Genomic DNA, 19,912 nt, shown 5'->3' with positions numbered 1-19,912 from the left:
GTTCTCTACATGTAAGCATTTAAAAAAAATTCAGGTTTTAATTTGTATAGGAGTGTAGTTAATTTACAGCATTGTATTAATATTAGTTGTATGGGAAATTAATTCCCATATACATACACATGTACCCATTGTTTCTTAGATTCTTTTTCCATACAGGATATTATAGACTACTGATCAGAATTCCTGTGCTGCACAGTAGGTCTTTGTTGGTTATCTATTAAATAAAGTAGTATACATATATTAATCTCAAACTCTCAATTTATCCCTCTGCCACCTTTCCACTTTGGTAACTATAATTATTGTTTTGATGGAGGGATGTGTCTAGGCACTTTTTGGATCAGGGTTGTGCTCGTGAGAGTGCAGTAGCCAGGGAAAACAAGCCTGAGAGAGACTCATTTGAGACGATGGTAAATGTTGAGAGGGACACGGCCATGCAGAAAGCTGGGAGAAAAACATTCTAGATGTGGGAAGTACCACTGCTAAGGACCAGGGTGACCAAGCTTAATAAATAGCTACCCTTCCACTGCTAACCTTCCTTCCATGTTTGAAATTTGGCTACAGGACAACCACCATACCTCATCCCACGCTTCAGTTGTGAGTTAGAAACAATGAGGCATGTCAGCCTTCCCAAGAAGGGAGAACCTGGGGCTATCATGAGGCTGAATATGCTCTGGTTCAGGGATATTTACATAAACTGGTTATCATAGGAGTATCAGGTGCCAGAGGCACCACCAATGCCTCTGACTATCTCCGTATACTTGTTCTCAGGAGTAGAAACGCCAAGGAACAGATAGCATGAAGAAATAAGTAATGACTCTTGTTTCATCTTGCCCCGTGTGATTCCCATGGCTCTTTGACCACACTGCTCTCTGACCAAAAACTCTTTTCTCTATTCCATCTTCAAAGGTGGCTTATGAATTACATCAGCACCTGACCATGAAGCCTAGTGGCTGAAACTCAACTCACAGTCAGCTGGGACCCAGAGATGTCCAGCCTTGTCCCGACCTTCTGTCCTTTTTCTCCAACCAGATTCATAAAGCAAAGTCCCTATAAAATATAAGGGTGATTGTAATTCTCTCAAGGCCATTGAATTTCCAAGGTCTATTTGGAGCATCAAAGAGGGAACACATCCGCTGCATTCAGGCTAGTCTCAGACCCCAACCTCGCTCAGCCAGGGACTCCCTGAGGAAACATAAGGCACTTATCCTTTCCAGAAGGCTAAGAATAGAATGCTTCTCGCTCTGAATTCAGGTTCATGTTACCCAGTCAGCCAAGGGTCTGTCTTGTGTGAAGGAGGAGTGGGAGCTCTGGGGATCTGAATTGATAGTGAGTCAGTCACCACCTTCACGACTACCTCCTAGGGTCACTACAGCTGGGGCTCTCCCACTGCTCCTGGAACCAAGAAGAAACAGCCCTGAATATTGCTTTCCTGCTGCTACATGGAGGCAGGTCTGCTGACAAAATCAGAACCAGACTTGAGGGGCAACGAGAAAGAAACTTCCACTCTGGTGCTTGCAGACATCTTAGAGCTACTCAGCAGTGGATGCAATTGAGCTTTCTCTCATCTTTCCCTTCCGGGAAGTCTCCTAGCCTGGGAACCAGAGTTCCTGGGTCCCAAGTCTTCACAAACTTACCTGCAGCCTTAAGGTGAGTCATACACCCCAGGGTTCAGTTTCCCATCTCTTGGATGAGGAAGATTGGACTTGCTCCAGAGCACTTGATCCAGACTGAGGCTAAATGCCAATCAGTGGACAAGTGGATCAGAGGTACAAGTTTCTGAGGATGCTGAGGCTGCCTCTGATGGGCAGCGGGCTGTAACTTATCTGTTGATGTTCATGTGTTCTGGACTCGGGACCGGGAATGGCAGATGACTTGGCACACAGCGTGACACCGAGGACCTTAGAGGCCTTGCCCCCTGGAACTTACCATCATTTGGGTTCCATGGGATGAGATCAGGTATTTATAAGTCAGAAGTTACCAGTGGGGAAGCTTGTAGATTCCTCAGCAGAAACCCAAAATAGGCTAACGACTCATCTGTCCTAAAAAACTCTGGGAACTAGATATGCCAGGACTCTTAGACAAATTTTGTAATATTTTAAATAGTATTTAAAGTAGGTCATTTTTGGATGATCTGCCATTTGCTCTCTGGCTTGGGGTGATACCCACAGTTAGAATTGAATCAAAGGGCCTCTGGGGGAGGCCTTCTCCCTGTGAGTCATTAGGAGTGAGTACAGCTCTCTCCCTTCCACCTCTGGAGCAGGAATTCCAGCAGGAAGGATGTGACCTCCAAGTTTAACCGGAAGACTCAAGAAGGTCTGACCCTCAGTTAGGCACTATTCTTTCCCCAGTGCTTCTTCTTTCCCTCCTGGGTCCTCTGCTAGCTGCCCACCTCCTGGTTACTGGGTTCTTAATTCCTACTCCCTTCACTTGTAGATATCTATGCAGTTCCAACTGTGGCTCTCTCCCTACCCAGGCCCAATCCCTCACCTGCAGATGGCACTAAAGAAGGGAAAACCAAGATGGGTCTCCCCAGTTCATTCTTTCTAAAAATATCTGCATTCCTTCTATTTACAGACCCTGTCCTTAATCATCAACATCTCCAGCTAGATGACTCAGCTTAGGAGAGGAATGGAGAGGCAGATGGTGGAGGGGGGGACGTTAAGGGTGTCAGGTGTGGGGGACAGTTTTCAGATGATAAGAGATGAGTTGGGTAAGGAGCATGTGGTCCTCCAACCACTCATTCATTGGGAACCTGCCTGAATCTGCTATCCTGGGCTCCTAAAGGTATCACTAAGACAGAGACTCTTTATAAACTTCTTACTGCAAAACAATTTCAAACATAACAAATATAAGAAAGAAGTGTGTCATGCACCCTACATTTCATCATTCAGCATCAGTAACTACAAAACTAACCTCTTAGTCCCACAGGTTGTCATAGACTGGAGACTATGCAACATCAAGGTGATGGCCAACTGAGTTCCTGGTGAAGATATTCTTGACTTGCATCAGTCTTTCTCTTCTTGCAATGTTCTCACATGTCGTGGCTGAAGGGAAGGAAGAAGAGGGAGAATAAGAGAGAAAAAGAGGGCGAGGCTATTCCCATCATGAGGGACCACCATCAAAACCCCATGTCAACCTGGGTACCTCCCAAAGGCCCTACTTCCTAATACCATCACATTGGGAGTCAAGGATGGACACAATTCATCCATAGCAGCTATGCATTGTGTAGCAGGTATCTCTTTTTAATTCAAGAGAGACCATCATTTCATTCTCTCTTTTACCCCTTATTCATTTTTCCTGAAGTATTTTGGGAAAAGATAAACATTCCACAAAATGTATATAATGAGTATTTTTCATAGAATGATAGGATATGAAAAAATGCTCTTTTTTCCCAATAAAATGAATATTTTATATCCAGCCCATGTGCAAATTTCCCTGATCCTAAAAAAGCAGATGTCTTTTCACAGTTTATTGAAAGAATGTACTCATATGATGCACTTGGTTTTTCACTCTTAAGACAAAATAACTGTTCCTCTCCCAATTTTAATGCCATTTGTTTGTTCAGAAACTGGGCAGAAGCAAGGTGGTTTGTCTTACAGAATGTCCCACTCTTGGGTTTAGAGCAGGAGTCCACAATACCAGCACAGTGGGTCAGGACCAGTACCAGTCCTTGGTCTATTAGGAACCAGCACAGCAGGAGCTGATCTGCAGGCCAGTGAGTGAGGCCCCATCTGTATTATTGCTGCTCTCCATCACTCTCTCATCACCCCAAGAAGGGACAGTCTAGCTTGTTTTCCTGGAACGGATTGTAGTTACATGACCTATGCTTAACAGAAACAAAAATAGCATAAATATTGGTGATTGTTTTCCTTTCTCAGTGCTCAGAATGGTGAGTTGGTGTCCTGGCAATCTATCACACTGACAAATTAAATTGCTTATTAACATTTAAACACATTCGGGCAGCTTAAAATTTAATATTATAAAACTAAGATCATGGAATCTAGCACCATCCTTCATGGCAAATAGAAGGAGAAAAGGTGGAAGCAATGAGAGATTTCTTCATCTTAGCCTCTAAAACCACTATGGAGGGTGCCTGCATCCATGAAATCAGAAGACGTTTGCTTCTTGGCAGGAAAGCTATGAGAAACATAAACAGTGTGTTGAGAAGCAGAAACATCATTCTGCCCAACAAACTGGTAGATGTTTGGCCTTTTCATTTGGAGATCTAAACTTTCTGTCCAGGCCCCCTTGGTCTTTGAAATCCCTCAGCTTTCTTGTTCTTCAATATTCCCAAGATTATTTTGTGCATTTCTTTACCCAGTCCTGAAATCAGCCATCTCTTTAAGAAACCATGCATTGTCTAATGGGAAATGTATTTAGAAACTAGATGTTAGACCTCAGAATACTCACTGTTATCAAGTTGTCATTGCTTCTAGGCTTTACAGTAGTCAGTGTAGGAAGTACACATTTTCCTTAAAAATTAAAAAGGAATATAATTAGTTGGTACAAACTTATGCTTTCAGTTCAAGATTTAAGAGAGCATGGTTTGAATTAAACTTCTTTATGTTATATGTGAACCTCTTTTTCTAGCCACTGAAAGTCTTACTTCAGAACATTAGTTTTAATTATTTTCTTGCTTTTACTTGTTAACATACATATGACTAAGTCACAATAACAGAAACAATATGAGGAACAATAAGTTGTTGAAATATTGCTTGCCTCAGCTGCGATGGCAGTGCAGATGCATGGCAGCTGCAAAGGCAGTGCAGAAGCCTGGCGAAGAGGAACTACCCCACGTCCAAATCAGGGGCAGCAGCTGAGAGGAGCTACCCTACTTCCAAGGTATGGAGCAGCCATGAAGACATACCCCACGTCTAAGGTAAGAGAAACCCAAGTAAGAGGGTAGGCACTGAGAGAGGGCATCAGAGGGCAGACAGACTGAAACCACAATCACAGACAACAATCCAATCTGTCACACGGATCATAGCCTTGCCTAACTCAATGAAACTAAGCCATGCCCTGTGGGGGCCACCCAAGATGGATGGGTCATGGTGGAGTGAATGTGGTCCACTGGAGAAGGGAATGGCAAACCACTTAAATAGTCTTGCCTTGAGAACCCAATGAACAGTTTGATAAGGAAAAAAGATAGAACACTGAAAGATGAACTCCCCAGGTTGGTAGGTGCCCAATATGCTACTGGAGACCAATGGAGAAATAACTCCAGAAAGAATGAAGGGGTGGAGCCAAAGCAAAGACAACACCCAGTTGAGGGTGGGACTGGTGATTGAAGCAAGATAAGATGCTGTAGAGAGCAATATTTCATAGCAACCTGGATTGTAAGGTCCATGAATCAAGGCAAATTGGAAGTGGTCAAACAGGAGATGACAAGAATGAACATAGACATTAAAGGAATCTAAGAACTAAAATGGACTGGAATCGGTGAATTTAACTCAGATGACCATTATATCTACTACTGCAGGCAGGAATCCCTTAGAAGAAATGGAGTAGACATCATAGTCAACAAAAGAGTCTGAAATGCAGTACTTGGATGCTATCTCAAAAATGACAGTATGATCTCTGTCATGGTTCGTTTCCAAGGCAAACCATTCAATATCATGGTAATCCAAGTCTATGCCCTGATCAGTAATGCCGAAGAAGCTGAAGTTGAACAGTTCTATGAAGACCTTAAAGACCTTCTAGAACTAACACATGAAAAAGATGTCATTTTTTAAATAGGGGACTGGAATGCAAAAGTAGGAGTCAAGAAACACCAGGAGTAACATGCAAATTTGGCCTTGGAGTACAGAATGAAGCAGGACAAAGGCTAATAGCGTTCTGCCAAGAGAATGCACTGGTCATAGCAAACACCGCCTTCCAACAACACAAGAGAAAACTCTACACATGGACATCACCAGATGGTAGACATGAAAATCAGATTGATTATCAATCTTTGCTGCCAAAGATGGAGAAACTCTATACAGTCAGCAAAAACAAGACTGGGAGCTGAGGGTGGCTCAGAACATGAACACATTATCGGCAAATTCAGACTGAAAGTGAAGAAAGTGGAGCAAAGCACTAGACCATTTAGGTATGACCTAAATCAAATCCCTTACGACTATACAGAGGAAGTGAGAAATAGATTTAATGGACTAGATCTAATAGACAGAGTGCCTGATGATCTATGGACAGAGGTTCATGACATTGTACAGGAGACAGGAATTAAGACCATCCTCAGAAAAAGAAATGCAAAAAAGCAAAATGGCTGTCTGAGGAGGCCTTACAGATAGCTGTGAAAAGAAGGGAAGAAAAAAGCAAAGCAGAAAAGCAAAGATATACCGATTTTAATGCAGAGTTCCAATGAATAGCAAGGGGAGATAAGAAAGCCTTTCTCAGTGATCACTGCAAAGAAATAGAGGAAAACAATAAAATGGGAAAGACTAGAGATCTCTTCAGGAAAATTAGAGATACCAAGGGAATATTCCATGCAAAGATGAGCTCAATAAAGGACAGAAATGGTATGGACCAAATAGAAGCAGAAAATATTAAGAAGAGGTGGCAAGAATACACAGAAGAACTGTACAAAAAGATCTTCATGACCCAGATAATCATGATGGTGTGATCACTCACCTAGAGCCAGACATCCTGGAATGTGAAGTCAAATGGGCCATAGGAAGCATCACTACGAACAAAGCTAGTGGAGGTGATGGAATTCCAGTTGAGCTATTTCAAATCCTGAAAGATGATGCTGTGAAGGTGCTGTACTCACTATGCCAGCAAATTTGGAAAACCCAGCAATGGCCACAGGACTGGAAAAGGTCAGTTTTCATTCCAATCCCAAAGAAAGGCAGTGCCAAAGAATGCTCAAACTACAGCACAGTTGCACTCATCTCACACGCTAGTAAAGTAATGCTTAAAATTCTTCAAGCCAGGCTTCAGCAGTACATGAACCGTGAACTTCCAGATGCTCAAGCTGGTTTTAGAAAAGTCAGAGGAACCAGAGATCATATTGGCAACATCTGATGGATTATCAAAACAGCAAGAGAATTCCAGAAAATCACCTTCTTCTGCTTTACAGACTATGCCAAAGCCTTTGTCTGTGTGGATCACAATAAAATGTGGAAAATTCTGAAAGAGATGGGAATACCAGACCAACGGACCTCCCTCTTGAGAAACCTGTATGCATATCAGGAATCAACAGTTAGAACTGGACATGTAACAACAGACTGGTTCCAAATAGGAAAGGAGTACGTCATGGATGTATATTGTCACCCTGCTTATTTAACTTATATGCCGCGTACATCATGAACACACTGTGCTGGAGGAAGCACAGGCTGGAATTAAGATTGCCAGGAGAAATTTCAATAACCTCAGATATGCAGGTGACACCACCCTTATGGCAGAAAGTGAAGAAGAACTAAAGAACCTCTTGATAAAGGTGAAAGAGGAGAGTGAAAAAGTTGGCTTAAAGCTAAACATTTCTAAAACTAAGATCATGGCATCCAATCCCATCACTTTATGGCCAATAGATGGGGAAACAGTGGAGACAGTGGTTGACTTCATTTTTCTGGGCTCAAAAATCACTGCAGATGTTGATTGCAGCCATGAAGTTAAAGCACACTTACACCTTGGAAGGCAAGTTGTGACCAACCTAGAAAGCATATTGAAAAGCAGAGACATTACTATATCAACAAACATCCATGTAGTCAAGGCTATGGTTTTTCCAGTGGTCATGTATGGATGTGAGAGTTAGGATATAAAGAAATCTGAGCCCTGAAGAATTGATGCTTTTGAACTGTGGTGTTGGAGAAGACTCTTGAGCATCTCTTGGACTGCAAGGAGATGCAACCAATCCATCCTAAAGGAAATCAGTCCTGAATATTCACTGGAAGGACTGATGCTGAAGCTGAAACCCCAATACTTTGGCCACCTGATGTGAAGAGCTGACTCATTTGAAAAGACCCTGATGTTGGGAAAGATGGAGGCCAGGAGAAGGGGATGACAGAGGATGAGATGATTGGATGGCATCACCAACTCAATGGACATGAGTATGTGTGGACTCCGGTAGTTGGTGGTGGACAGGGAGGCCTTGTGTGCTGCCATTCATGGGCTCATAAAGAATTGGACACAACCTAGCAATTGAACTGACTGAAGTTGTTGAATATAGTTTCAGATTTATTTCCTTTTTTTCTTTTGGTTTTCTTTGGTTTTGTTTTTGATGGGATGTATTTTTTGTTTTTCCTTAGAAGATATTCCACTCTGAATGTAGAGTCATAAGTCTGAATTTTAAAGCCATGTAAGTAATGTGTTGTTATAGGTAGCTAGTCAACAACTTGATGCAATTAGATTTATTAGTCTTTGTTCTCAATTTGTTCAGTTCAGTTCAGTCCTTCCGTTGTGTCCATCTCTTTGCAATGCCATAGGTTGCAGCATGCCAGCTTCTTGGCCTTTTGGCTAAGATCAAGTGGTGGCTCAGACGGAAAGCGTCTGTCTACAATGTGGGAGACCTGGGTTCGATCCTTAGGTCAGGAAGTTCTCTGCAGAAGGAAACGGCAACCCACTCCAGTACTCTTACCTAGAAAATCCCATGGACGGAGGAGCCTGGTGTCCGTGGGGTCACAAAGAGTTGGACATGACTGAGCGACTTCCCTTTCCCTTTTAGGCTTCTCTATCCATCACCAACTCCTGTAGCTTGCTGAAGCTCATGTCCATCAACTTGGTGATGCCATCCAACCATTTCATCCTCTGTCTTCCGCTTCTCCTCCTCCTTTCAATCTTTCTTAATATCAGGGTTTTTTTTTTTTTTTTCCAATGAGTCAGCATGTTTAGTATGCATTCAATCTCTTTTTAAATCAACCAACATGAATTAAATTCCTCTCTGTCCCTACTGCACTCCCAACTCTAGGCTGGAAACAAAAACCTACAGAGACTGAAGGCTGATTCCAGCACATCACTGTGGAGATTTCATTCGCACTGTTTTTTCAGGGAAAAAAAATTAGTTACTAACATTAAAATCAGTAGATTGTACATAAATATCCAAACTTCTGATTCTCCTGAAAACATAGGCAACTGGCATGCTTTCCAGCATGGCTGAAGTGGAGGAAAGGCTGCTCCCAGTGGTAAGGCCTGTGCTGCCGAGGGTCCAACATGGTCAACTAGTCCTAGTATCATATCTCCTGCCTCCTGGGGCCATGACTTTGTGAGAACTAGACTGCAAGCTCTCTTAAGATAAACACTACTTTTGTCTAGATCAACTTTGACTTCGAAGCCTTTAACCCAGAACCCAGCACACAGTTCTTCCTTGTATGTTTGCTGGATGATGTAAAACATCTTGTGGATGTATATGACATTTCTTCCAATACTGAAACCATGACACTGAAGTACTGCTCTGTCCTAATTCTTTGATACAGACTGGCATCATAGATGACCCTGATGTCTGCCAATATATCCACTACCTAAAGCCAGTTGTATGTCCTGGGGCTGTCCCTGAAGTCTTCACTTTGCCATTTGACAACTTATCTTCCTAGCTATCTCCTTTCCAATGAAGACAGCAATGCATATCTCATGAAGTGGCTAGGAAGATGACCTGAAACCACGAATGTTGAGCATGGCCCCTAGTATCCATTTTCATGATGTTCTTAGCCGTTTTTTTCTCCAAGTAGGCAAGGTTCTCCATCTTCTTAGATGTCCATGCAGATCAGTCTGATTTTCCATCCAAGCTACAAGGAAGAGATCACAATTCAATTCGCTGTATTCTGAGAAGCTTCAAAGGCCACTCGTGAAGGACACTGATGAAGGTAAAGATTTTATCGAGACCTTTGTGTTTTTTTTCAGAGCTTTCAGTGGCCTAAAGGGGAAAACTAGGGTAGGTCAGAGCATATATACCTAGGGGCTGCTGGTCACCACTACATGCTAAGAACCCAAACTTCCCTGAGTACCTGGAGCCAGGAAAGAAGCATGAAATGGATTGTGCTCCTCGGGCTGGTGGCCTTCTCAGAGTGCATAGTCAAGTAAGTATGGGGACTGTAAGCCACATCATGTTCCTTTCTCGGATTTTTCTTTTCATCTGATTATTCCACCCATCAGGTTTAGAAGGGAATGGAATCTTTCCCTAAGAGTCTTAAAGTTCAAATCTTTATTATTGATAAATAACTTGCTCTAGGAACTGTAGATACCAAGGTCTTATGTAGATTTGCATGGTTGCACAGTTCTTGGCGTCCAGTCATGGCATAACCTATTGAAAACGCAACTCCTTGCAACTGTTCAGGGCACAGTCTATGCAGATGTCGATGTGGTCCTGTGGAATAGCACTTTCTACATTTTATTTAATATGTCCTCTTTTTTCCCTGTCTACTTCAGTGTGTATATGCCTATGTCTGCATCTCTGTATCACTGTCATTTATCTCTCCATCTCTTTGGAAGTCACTGGGAGTGTATTTCTCTCTGTGTTGTTTTCTTTTAATTTTTCATTTGATACATCCTTCCTTCTCAAGCCTCTGAGTTTCCCTTACTTGTTCCCTATATCTTGGATTCTTTTTTCAACTCTCACTTCTCTTTCAAAGTGGAAAAAGATACACTGTTTTATATACACTGTTTTATATCTGACAAGCAGTGTGACCACAGCCAACTCAGAAACCTCTTGCATTTCAAATCGCTCCCTTGTAAAAGAGGATAAGAGTCCCCCTTCTACCTTCTTCCTTGAGGTTCTATGAGAAGGATAGTGTGGGATGGCAACAGCAATGCTAATGGCTGTCATGTTGAGACTTCCTATTTATCAGGTACCTTATATCCATCACTTCACTTATACCCAAGATATTCTATTTGGAGGGTTTGTATTGTTACATTCCACCATTTTACTGAAGGGAAGACTGAGACACCACATGGTCATATGGCTTACCCAAGATTGCAGAAAAGAACCTGTATTCAAAGTGATGTCTTTGTCATCATATATGCATAAAATTCTGATAATAATGTGCCTCATAAAAATGATTAGAAAATACACAAGGCCATTACAATGACAGTTATGCCTTAACACTGGCAGCTTGTTGTAGCATCTTTGTTTTCTTTGTCAAATGCTCGGTGAAAGAATACCTCTAAGGAGAGTGAAGACCACGAGAAAAACCCTCAGTGGAAAAAACATGCTGAACAATTTCCTGAAAGAACATGCTTACAATCTGTCCCAGATTCCTTCTCGTGAATCAAATCTAACTATTCACCCACTGAGAAACATCATGGATGTGAGTATTTTGGGAGGATGGTGCTCCGCAGCGCCCCGTGGTGCTCTAGTCCAGCACTGGGGCTCATCTGGAGATGCCAGGTGGAATGTTGGGGTTGGGGTTCCTGCAGGAGGCTGAGACACTGGAAAACAGGGACCCCACCCAGAGGAGAAGGCACTCTCATCCTCAACTGTTGGTCTTTGTGACTGGGCCCGGCAATTACCAAGTGGCAGATAAACATCCATTTCTGTGTCAAAGATGTGTCATTAGTTTGAGGGCAATTGTTCCTTAGGAACTAGGTGAGCCACTCAGTTACAGATGAAGAGTGAGCCATCAGTGATCAAAAGGTAGAACCAACTGCAAAGCAACTGTGACTCCCCAGGTGGAGGAATTCAGTTTCCACAGATGCAAGAACCACAGCAGTAAAAAGTTACTGAACCCATATTCCATGTAAGGCCATAAGAGTCTAACACTGTAGTTACTGTTTTTAGATTAGACAAAGGGTTTATTTTGTCTTCAAGAATGCCCATGCCAGCCTGAGAGATAGGCAAAGGGTAAATACATGTCGAGTGAAAGGGTCACCTGTGTGGAGTTGATTGGATGTGGTCTGATAGAGGGAGTGGCTGGGGTTGATCCAGAAGGACCTCCTGGAGAAGGGGGCATGGAGGCTGGGATTGAAGAGACTACAGAGCTTCTCAAATGAAGGAGCAAGGACTTCCCTGGGTGTCCAGCAGTCCTGGAGGCCCAGTGATTATGCCTCTATGCTTCCAATGCAGGAGGTACCACTTCAATGCCTGGTCATATAATCAATATACTGCATATAACATAGAACAGGAAAAATATATCAAATACAGACACCTCTGTGACCGAAGTCTGTGAGCTGCACGGTGGTTAGAAAGTGATCTCAAGAGATATGTGACACCCAGAGGGAGGCATTAGTGTGGGAATAGAGGGTAGCCAGTTTTGCACTAACCTACTCCCTCCTTTTCACTGTAGATGCTCTACGTGGGTAATATCACCATTGGAACACCCCCTCAGGAATTCCAGGTTGTCTTTGACACAGGCTCATCTGACTTGTGGGTGCCCTCTGTCTTTTGCCAAAGTCTAGCCTGTGGTGAGTACAGACACCCCCTACCCGGACCATCCTTCACCTGCCCTGTCACCCTGTTTCCACCCTTGGCACCTGATGACACTCATCTCTTGTGTCTGCAGCTACAAAGGTTATGTTCATACATCTTCGGTCTTCCACCTTCCGGCCTTCCCAAAAGGTCTTCAATATCCAGTACAATCCTGGAAGGATGAAAGGACTTCTTGTTTATGACACAGTTCGGGTAACAAATGCTGAGTCAGGTCTGGCTATGGAGTGAGCCCGGCTTGCAAAACAGATACAGGACCCTTCTTAGCCTAACTGCCATAGATATTGGCCATCTTACCCACAGGATTCTGCATCTGGGGAGATAGTGCCTGTGGTGACACACGAGCAAACAGATTAGCTAACCCAGAGAGTGGCTTGAGGTGTGGACTTGCAGCTCCTCTGCCCATGAGCAGTTCAAGGATCATTTTGCTGGGAGTGAGAAGAGGGGGAAAAAGCACCCACTTATATATTCACAGACTGTTCCAGGCGCTTTCAGGTTTAGTCCTGCAACAACCCCACACAGCAGTTACTCTGATTAGCTCATGAGACATAAGAGGAAACTGAGGTGCAGACAGCAAAGGCCTTGCTGAGGGCACACATGTGGTAAAAGATGGAGTTAGGCTGTCTTTTCAGGACTGAAGTTGCTGTGGGGTGTTTGGGGACAGGATAAGACTGATCTAGGGACCCTGGGGGCAGTCAAGGGCTTCAGGTATCCAGAGTGGGAAACTGGAAGCCTGAGAAGTCTAGGGGCCTATAAATGAGTTCTCACTCTAGAAGACCTTTGAGAGTCTAATTAACCTATGGCCTGCCTCCTCCAAATTATTTGAGTAGTTCCGCTCTCTCACTTTCTCTCTCATACACACTCACACTAATACACACATATCCTCAAAGGTGAATTCTTCAGGCAGTAATTTCATAGAACCCTGCAAGAAAGATTGTGTTTTCAGCTTCTGTCTTTCTGGACAGATGCAGAATCCACAGTACATTACAGAGAATGCAGTCCATTCCTGTCAGTAGGTCACAGTGATGCCAAAGAGGAGGCTATCTTGCTCTCCACTCAGTTTGTCCATAAGGTGGCGCCAATGGGTCCTGGCCTGACTTGATTGCCACAACTGTACAGAAGCCAGGAGGCCAACTTGACTCACTCAGGTGGTGTTTTTCAGAGGGGAAGATGTTTTAAATTCATAGCCTCTCTCAAGTGGAACCCAAATTCCCCTCCCAGCTTGGTCTAACCATCTGTGGGCCACCGAAGACAGAGCCCAGCCTCAGTTCTTCTCTGAGGATCTAATGGCAATGTACCCCAGCCCAGTCCTAACCCCACTTCATGTATCTGTAAGTGGGAACACTCTTCTCTCCCACAGATTGGGAACCTTGTAAGTACTGACCAGCCGTTCTGTATAAGCCTCTTGGAAACCGGATTTGAGAGTACATCTTTTGACGGCATCTTGGGCTTGAACTACCCAAACATATCCTTCTCTGGAGCCATCCCCATCTTTGACAACCTGAAGAATGAAGGTGCCATTTCTGAGCCTGTTTTTGCCTTCTACTTGAGCAAGTAAGTCTGAGATGGACAATCACTTTATTCAAATTAGCAGTAAGATACTTTCAATGTTTTCAGATGCATGAAAATTATAGAACACTTGATAAAAATTATCCTGAGAGATAATCTAACCTAGGATAAATATGGCCCCAGGGCCCTATCTGGCTTCACCAGCGGCTTTTATAAATAACGTTTTATTTGAACACACCCTGCTCCTGATCAGTAATTGGTCTCCGCGGGTGAGTGAGGAGGAAGACTAATGGAAAGCAACAGGAAGCATGTTGAATAAAAGGCGTTAGGATTTGCTTATGAATTTGATAAGGAAGGAAGGAGAAGGATGGTGGATATCTTTCCTTCTTCATTAGCATTTCACTGGGAGCCCAGGACCAGCTACCCAATTTGTGGAGCCAGTGAAAAACGAAAGGGTGGGACACAAAACTCTGGAACTCTTGTTCAAGAAATATGAGGCATTTCAAGAAAGGGAGAGCAGAGGTGGGGTCACTTCTGAGTGTGGGGCCCTTTGGACAGTAGAGGTCACGGGCCAGTGGAGCCAACTCTTGGTGACCTGAACCCACACCCTTAGAACTCCCAGGCCTTGATTTTCCTGAAAAATGAAAAGGTGGATAAGGGGAAAGCCAAACACTTCAGCACCCTGTCCTCTGAGTGTGTTTGAGCACTCAGGTCCCCGGAGGCCCAGAGCGTCTTCAGAAGACATAGTGGGTGGAGCCCAACCAAGTGATTCAGCTTCTGACCTCCTCTGTGCCACTCACTAGCCAGTTAGAGACCTCAGTCTGGATCTCAATCGCCCCCCGACGTTATTTCTGCATCTGTATGTGGGGACCTTATTAGGGCTTTGATTGGTAGACAAGCACAGCTCTCAGACAGTGCTGTTGTTACTGTCCTCCAAGGATCGCCCCCTCACTTCTCTCTACAGAGACAAGCGGGAGGGCAGTGTGGTGATGTTTGGTGGGGTGGACCACCGCTACTACAAGGGAGAGCTCAACTGGGTACCATTGATCCAAGCGGGCAACTGGATTGTACACATGGACCGGTAAGCTTCTCCCTGAGGGTCAGTCCAAGTGATGCTCCCACTACTGTACATGGACACAGGCAGACACACACAAATGCATTCTCAGACACACAGTCCCACAGACATATAAACCACCCGCAACGACACAGACAGACACACAGACACATGGAAACACACAAGCAGACACACATAAACATACACAGAGACACATATAAACATGCATAGCTAGTTAGAAACACAAGCACACACAGAGACACATACAAGCACACATACAAACAAACACACAAGCACACAGATACACAAACAACCCATGGGTTCATAATCCCCAGGCCTTCTGAGCATGGCTCTGACCCGGGTCCTAAAAGGGTCCAGAGAGGTCTGTGCAGCTGGGAGAGGGCTGCATCCACTGCCATTTGAGGTGGGGAGCATGGTTAGAAGACTCTACATTGTGGTGAACAGAGGATCAGGGAGAATTTCAGCAGCCTGAACAGAGTTATGATAAGATGACCAACAGTCCAGGGACATAGGAACTTTTCAGTACAGATAAATGTCTGTTTAAGAACAGGAAGAGTTCTAAGCAAACGGGGAAAACTGGTCTCCTTAGGGAGCAGCCACCCAGCAATGGAGAGGGGTTGGCTGCAGTCTTAAGACGTGAAAGCAACTAATAAAAAAGACACCCCACGTACCTTGGCACACAGTGGGGGGACTATAAGAGAGAATCAGGAAGGTGGGATCTAAGAGTGATCTGAGGACAAGAGGCATAATTAATAGGTTTCTGTGTGAGACCCTCAGACAAAAGCTGACCTGTCCTTTGGAGTTTCTGTGGGCTAGTTATATATTTCCTGGTCAGGGTCTCAGGGTCTGAGCTGGTTGTAGGAGCAGTGCTGGGAGACATCATCTCCCAGAGGAGCCCCTTTCTCCCCCTATTGTGAGAATCTTCTGCCCTGGTTAATCTCCTTCTTCACTCTGTGTGCTACCCGTTATTTGTTCCCCACCAGATACAGCTGTCTGGATGTTTCTTATTGTTTTCTCAGTCTTCATTCAGTCATTGAACAGACAAGCATTGGGCATCCACCATGTGCCAGCCACTTGTGCCAGGGAGACAATGAGAATAAAACTTGCCCTCACATCTAAGAAGGCAGATGTACATGAAGTGACTCACCCACATAGTGAATTGTGACTTTGGCACATGCTAGACATGAGGAGGAGAAGGCAATGGCAACCCACTCCAGTACTCTTGCCTGGAAAATCCCAGGGATGGTGGAGCCTGGTGGGCTGCTGTCTATGGGGTTGCACAGAGTCAAACACAACTGAAGTGAGTTAGCAGCAGCAGCAGCAGCAGCAGACATGAGGAAGGGTCTACAGACAGTGACCAAGACAGGAGACTGATAAACAGCAGGGGAAAGACTTCCAGAAAACTGTACAGTTAAGGTGGAATCTGGAAGATGAGAAAAATTTGCTAGTCAAAGTGGGGTGGAATCTTCTAGGAAGGAAGACCAGCCTGTGTCAAGGTGCAAAAGATCCTGGTGTATTCAAGTACTGCATTCAAGGATGTCAAGAAAGGTGCTGTGTCGAGAGTAAAGGAAAAGAAGGCAAGAGACAAAGGGCTGTTTAGGAGATAGTTAGGAAGGGGGCAGCTCTGGTGAGACTCAAAGTGACCTTGATGCCCACTTTCTTCCACTATCTCTCAGCATCTCCATGAGAAGAAAGATTATTGCTTGTTCTAGAGGCTGCGAGGCCCTTGTGGACACTGGAACAGCACTGATCAAAGGCCCAAGAAGACTGGTCAATAACATACAGAAGCTCATTGGCACCATGCCACGGGGTTCCAAGGTGAAGGGTCATGCCCCAGGGTCACTCCCAGTCTCCACACAAAACATGGATCTCCAAGGCCAACCTCTCTCCCTCTCTCTCTAACAGCACTATGTTTCATGTTCTGCGGTCAATACCCTGCCCTCAATTATCTTCACCATCAACGGCATCAACTACCCGGTGCCAGCACAAGCCTACATCCTCAAGGTGAGGGGACAATACTGAGGGGTGGTTCTCAAACTGGGGCTTGCAGCAACCAACACGGTGCTGTTGGGAAGAGACGCCCTCTACTGGCCATCTCACACCATTGCAGATGCTGATGAGCCCTGTGGCTGGGTCAGTGACTGCCAGAAAACCAACCATTTGAGATTAAAGGGCCATCTGGGACACTGATCTTCCTGAAATAAATATGGAGATGCCACACAATGCTGGCATGGTGGGAATCACAAGGAGAGGGGAACACTAAGGTCCTCAGTCCTCAAAGAGCTTCAATTCAATCTGAACCCTTAGCTGTACGAACATGGAAGTCAGCACTAGCAGCCCCTGAAAGAGGCCATGTTACAAGGAGAATGGCTGGGGACAGTCCCAGTGTGATGTCCCAGCATAAGTTAACAGTCTGCCTTCCCTTCTCAAGTTTTTTCTGGTTTGGATGATAAATTACATGGTCAGCCTAGTACTCGGCTGCATCTTCCCCTTGCTCTGGCCAGGTGCCTCTCTGTGAGTTGGGATACCCGACCCCTGTGTGGGGAGGTTGGATACTAAGGTGAATAAAGGGTGCACAGTGACTGCTCAGCCCTGGTACAGCTGAGCAGTCATGTCAGCTCCCTGTGGGAGTTCAAAGCAGGCTGATGGACTCAAAGAAGGCTTTGAGGAAGAGAGGGAATTTCAGGGATTCTAAAACCACAAACTCATTGATCCATATGGAGGGTTGCTTGGTTCTAGGCAGAACTGCACTGGATTCCATGAAAATGGCATCTCAAGGTGGTCTGCACTGGGGCACTGAGGACTAACTAGGGGTGATGAGGGCTAGGGACTGATCAGTGGGGATGGGGAACCAAGGTGTGTTACCCAACCAAGCCTGGAGTGGCCAAGGAGGGTGAGTGTGGGCCAAAGGAGGCTTCACAGAGTTCCTGAGTTAATGTGTTGTTCACACTGCTCTATTTAAGATGGATAACCAACAACGAATTGCTGTGTAGCACAGGGAATTCTGCTCAGTTATATGACAGCCTGGATGGGAGGGGTATCTTTGGGACCAGGGTACCCAGATACATATGGTTGAGTCCCTTTACTGTCCACCTGAAACTCAGAATATTGTTAATCAGCTATACTCCAATAAAAAATAAAATTTTTAAATAAAGTATGGATTGTGGGGATGCAGGAGGAGAACCAGCATTCTCTGCAGAGAAAACAAGGAGCAGAACTCACAAGGAAGGAAACAGGAAGTGAGGAGAACTATGAACACACTTGATCTTTTCTAAAAAATTATATTGACGTGTGGCTAATCTTCAGTGTTGTGTTAAGTTATGCTGCATTGCAATGTGATACACATAAAAAGTGTGTTATTCACATAAAAATACTTTTTCTTATCCTTTTTCATGTGATTTATCACTGAATATTGAATATGGTTCCTTACGCTCTACAGTAGGACTTTGTTGTTTTTCATTCCTCTATTTCCCCAACTCCCAGTCCTCCACTCACCACACCCTTCCTCATGAAAACCTCATGTCTTGGCCCTCTTTGGTTTTGGTTGAACTTTCATATCCCCTGCTGTTGAGAAAACCCCTTGATACTTACCAAAAGAGGGAAATAAAACAAACTGTGCTGGTTCTGGGTATTGGGGGGAATCAACGGTAAGGGCTCATGCTGACTGGTGTGTGTCTCTGACTCCCCCAGGATTCTACAGACAACTGCTATACAACTTTTAAAGAGAACACAGTGAGGACATCTAGAGAGACCTGGATCCTTGGTGACGTCTTCCTGAGGCGGTATTTCTCAGTCTTTGATCGAGGAAATGACAGGATTGGCCTGGCCCAGGCAGTGTAAATGCTTAGAGTGCTTCAGGAATCAGAAAGGCCTCTCCTAACATACACTCACTCATCCTTTGAGCACTCCTTCCCAGGATGCTGGTGAACTGTATTTGGTGGTCTGCACACCCTATTCTCAGTAAAGAATAAAGGGTTTCACTCGTAATGGTGCTGAAACAAATGGGTGCATCTGTTTGTGTCTGGGAGGTATACAATGACCTGGAAGGTTTTAAAACCAAGTCTGAATCAAAATTGAGAGTAGCCCTACTCCAGCTGGCTTCAACAAAAGGAAAACTCACTGAAATGAATCTGGGAATCCAGGACACAAGAATCAGAGCAAATGCAAAGATCTCAGTGACTGGACCCAAGAAATCAGAAGTCATCAGTTCTCTCTCACTCTCGCTCTTTCCCTTCGAACTTCTTTGATGGTCTTAGCCTGGCAACTTTCTTTCTTAAGGCTTCTACACCTAGTGAGGGAGTCCAAGATACATGACCTAGGGTTTTAAATCCTGAAGGCATCACCTACTAAGGAAAGAAGATTGCAGACATCAGAGTTCAAGGCTGTTCTATGAATGACCCACCTCAGATCACATGTACAGCCCCAGATTTGCCATCGTGGCAGGGACATGGGGACTTATGATAGGCTTTACATGGTTTTTGGCCCTGACCCAGCAGCACACATGATTGTCAATTTCCTGTGGAATTACATGCCTGAAGCTGGGAAGAGGCAGCCCCAAGGCTAGCGACTGGCAGATGGTCTAGGCCAGGGAAGAGTTTTAGATGACCCACCTACGCCACTACATCCTCATTCAGAGGAATTATAAGGGGTAATGTAATAAACTCTCTTCGTCCCATCTCAGATGACCTTATCACTGGGTTCTCCTCCGGGGATTTTGGGTGAGGTATTTCATGCAGAGCTGGTTCCTTCTTGTTCCCACACCCCTGTCACCAGCTCTCTGCCACATATGCCTGCTCTGTCCCTTCCAATCCTACTTGGTAAGTGGTGGCCCCAGTGGATCCCTGAGCCATTCCCCTCCTCCAGGGCCCAGAATGCCCCTTCCTTGGCCTCCAGTGCTGCTGGGGAGAATGCAATGCATGTATCGGGTACCCAGGGTGCATATTGACTTCAGCCTTTCTGAGCTTCCTCCAGATGTGGAG

At 44.7% G+C, this 19,912-nt stretch overlaps 1 protein-coding gene across 1 annotated transcript; it reads left to right on the top strand.

Moving 5' to 3' along the window:
• The first annotated feature begins 9,906 nt into the window (after positions 1-9,906).
• On the top strand, positions 9,907-18,905 carry LOC120874519 (pregnancy-associated glycoprotein 1-like). The gene is made up of 9 exons (XM_040255942.1): positions 9,907-10,007; positions 11,084-11,234; positions 12,210-12,327; positions 12,426-12,544; positions 13,710-13,903; positions 14,823-14,939; positions 16,610-16,751; positions 16,839-16,937; positions 18,624-18,905. Exons 1-9 carry the CDS (start codon positions 9,907-9,909, stop codon positions 18,771-18,773), a joined length of 1,191 nt encoding a protein of 396 aa, XP_040111876.1. The 3' UTR covers positions 18,774-18,905.
• The last annotated feature ends 1,007 nt before the right edge of the window (positions 18,906-19,912 follow it).

This window comes from Oryx dammah, unplaced genomic scaffold (genome assembly GCF_014754425.2).
Source record: "Oryx dammah isolate SB20612 unplaced genomic scaffold, SCBI_Odam_1.1 HiC_scaffold_15, whole genome shotgun sequence".
NCBI classification, from domain to species: domain Eukaryota; kingdom Metazoa; phylum Chordata; class Mammalia; order Artiodactyla; family Bovidae; genus Oryx; species Oryx dammah.
Note: the sequence above shows the minus strand (reverse complement) of the source record. Positions and strands in the feature narration are given on the sequence as shown.

Coding starts and splice junctions, on each gene's coding strand:
- LOC120874519 (XM_040255942.1), top strand. CDS start 9,907: ATGCTAAGAACCCAAACTTCCCTGAGTACCTGGAGCCAGGAAAGAAGC. Junction 14,940..16,609: donor TGGATTGTACACATGGACCG/GTAAGCTTCTCC, acceptor ACTATCTCTCAG/CATCTCCATGAGAAGAAAGA. Junction 16,938..18,623: donor CACAAGCCTACATCCTCAAG/GTGAGGGGACAA, acceptor TGACTCCCCCAG/GATTCTACAGACAACTGCTA.